This window comes from Myotis brandtii, unplaced genomic scaffold (genome assembly GCF_000412655.1).
Source record: "Myotis brandtii unplaced genomic scaffold, ASM41265v1 scaffold13080, whole genome shotgun sequence".
NCBI lineage: Eukaryota > Metazoa > Chordata > Mammalia > Chiroptera > Vespertilionidae > Myotis > Myotis brandtii.
Genome location: NW_005354628.1, coordinates 1 through 1,440, shown reverse-complemented (window position 1 = coordinate 1,440; position 1,440 = coordinate 1). Strand labels below are relative to the sequence as shown.

The 1,440-nt window shown below is 41.9% G+C and overlaps 1 protein-coding gene across 1 annotated transcript; it reads right to left on the bottom strand.

Moving 5' to 3' along the window:
- Positions 1-547: 547 nt before the first annotated feature.
- Positions 548-1,434, bottom strand: LOC106725016 (zinc finger protein 551-like; the record flags this gene model as incomplete). The annotated part of the gene is given in 1 exon segment (XM_014534522.1): positions 548-1,434. A coding segment is annotated over 1 exon segment (837 nt), but the record flags the coding sequence as incomplete, so codon positions are not given.
- Positions 1,435-1,440: the final 6 nt, after the last annotated feature.

The following is a 1,440-nucleotide window of genomic DNA, read 5'->3' as shown; positions in this document are numbered from 1 at the left end:
CATGAATAGGACCAACAAAATGAAAGGTACTAGTACAGGAGCAAATTCACTTTGACAAAAAATATCAGAAACCAGAGATGTGTTAGAAAATTCAATGGGTTTGCAGGTTGGTGAACTGGAAATGGAAACAATTCATCACAGCATAAGATGATGTCCTGAGAGAGGTAGCACTTAGCTGAGGATGGGTGCACAGGATGAACCATCAATAACTCCATTTCCTAGTCAGAAAGGAATGAAGATCCTGACAAGAGCTTGGAGTAATCGCAGTTTACTCAGAACGAGCTGAGAACACAGACTTCTTTTTCCCTGACCACGCAGGGGTTGTGACTGATGCACCCTGTTCAGGTGAGCCAGGTGGTGGAGGTGAAATAGCCTCAGCCAGAAATACTCCCAGTGATATCAATCGGGTAGTAGGCCCAAGCAGCTTAGCAAGTGCCATGCAGTTATTTAAAGCATCACTTGTACTTGAAATTTTATGAGGAATCTAGGGGAGTGCATGTTGTGATAAAAGGGGTTTATTGTCCATTAAATGTGTATCAAAGAGACCCCATTAGTGCTGTTATTGTCAATGAGAAAAATTAAGTATTGGGTGCACATTTAAAGCTTTTCTCCATTGTGAACAATCAGGTGTCTAATGAGGTGAGATTTTCTGCTAAAAGATTTCCCAAATTCACTACACTCATGAGGCCTTTCTCCTGTGTGAACTCTCTTGTGCTTAAGAAGGTGACCACGACATCTAAATGATTTCCCACATTCACTGCATTCATAACGTTTTTCGCCAGAGTGAACTCTCTGGTGACTAGTAAGGTTACAACTTTTTGTGAAGGACTGCCCACATTCACTACACTCATAAGGTTTTTCTCCAGTGTGAATTCTCTGGTGTTCGGTGAGGTTATACCTTCCTCTAAAGGACTTCCCACAATCAATGCACTCATAAGGTTTTTCTCCAGTGTGAATTCTCTGGTGTTCGGTGAGGTTATACCTTCCTCTAAAGGACTTCCCACATTCAATGCACTCATAAGGTTTTTTTCCAGTGTGAATTCTCTGGTGTTCAGTGAGGGCATGCCTTTGTCTGAAGGACTTCCTACATTCACCACATTAATACGGTTTTTCTCCAGTGTGAACTCTTTGGTGTACAGTGAGGTTGGAACTATGCCTGAAAGTCTTGCCACAATCCATACACTCATATGGCTTTTCCCCAGTGTGAACTCTCTGGTGCTGATAAAGAACAGAGATATACCTGAATGACTTCCCACAGTCACTACACACATAGGGCTTTTCTCCAGTGTGAAGTCTGTGGTGTTGATTGAGGTTACTCTTATATCTGAAGGCCTTCCCACAGTCACTACACTCATATGGCTTTTCTCCAGTGTTAACTTTCCTATGTAGAATGAGGCTAGAGATTCCTCTAAAAATCTTTCCGGATTTGTTACAATCATT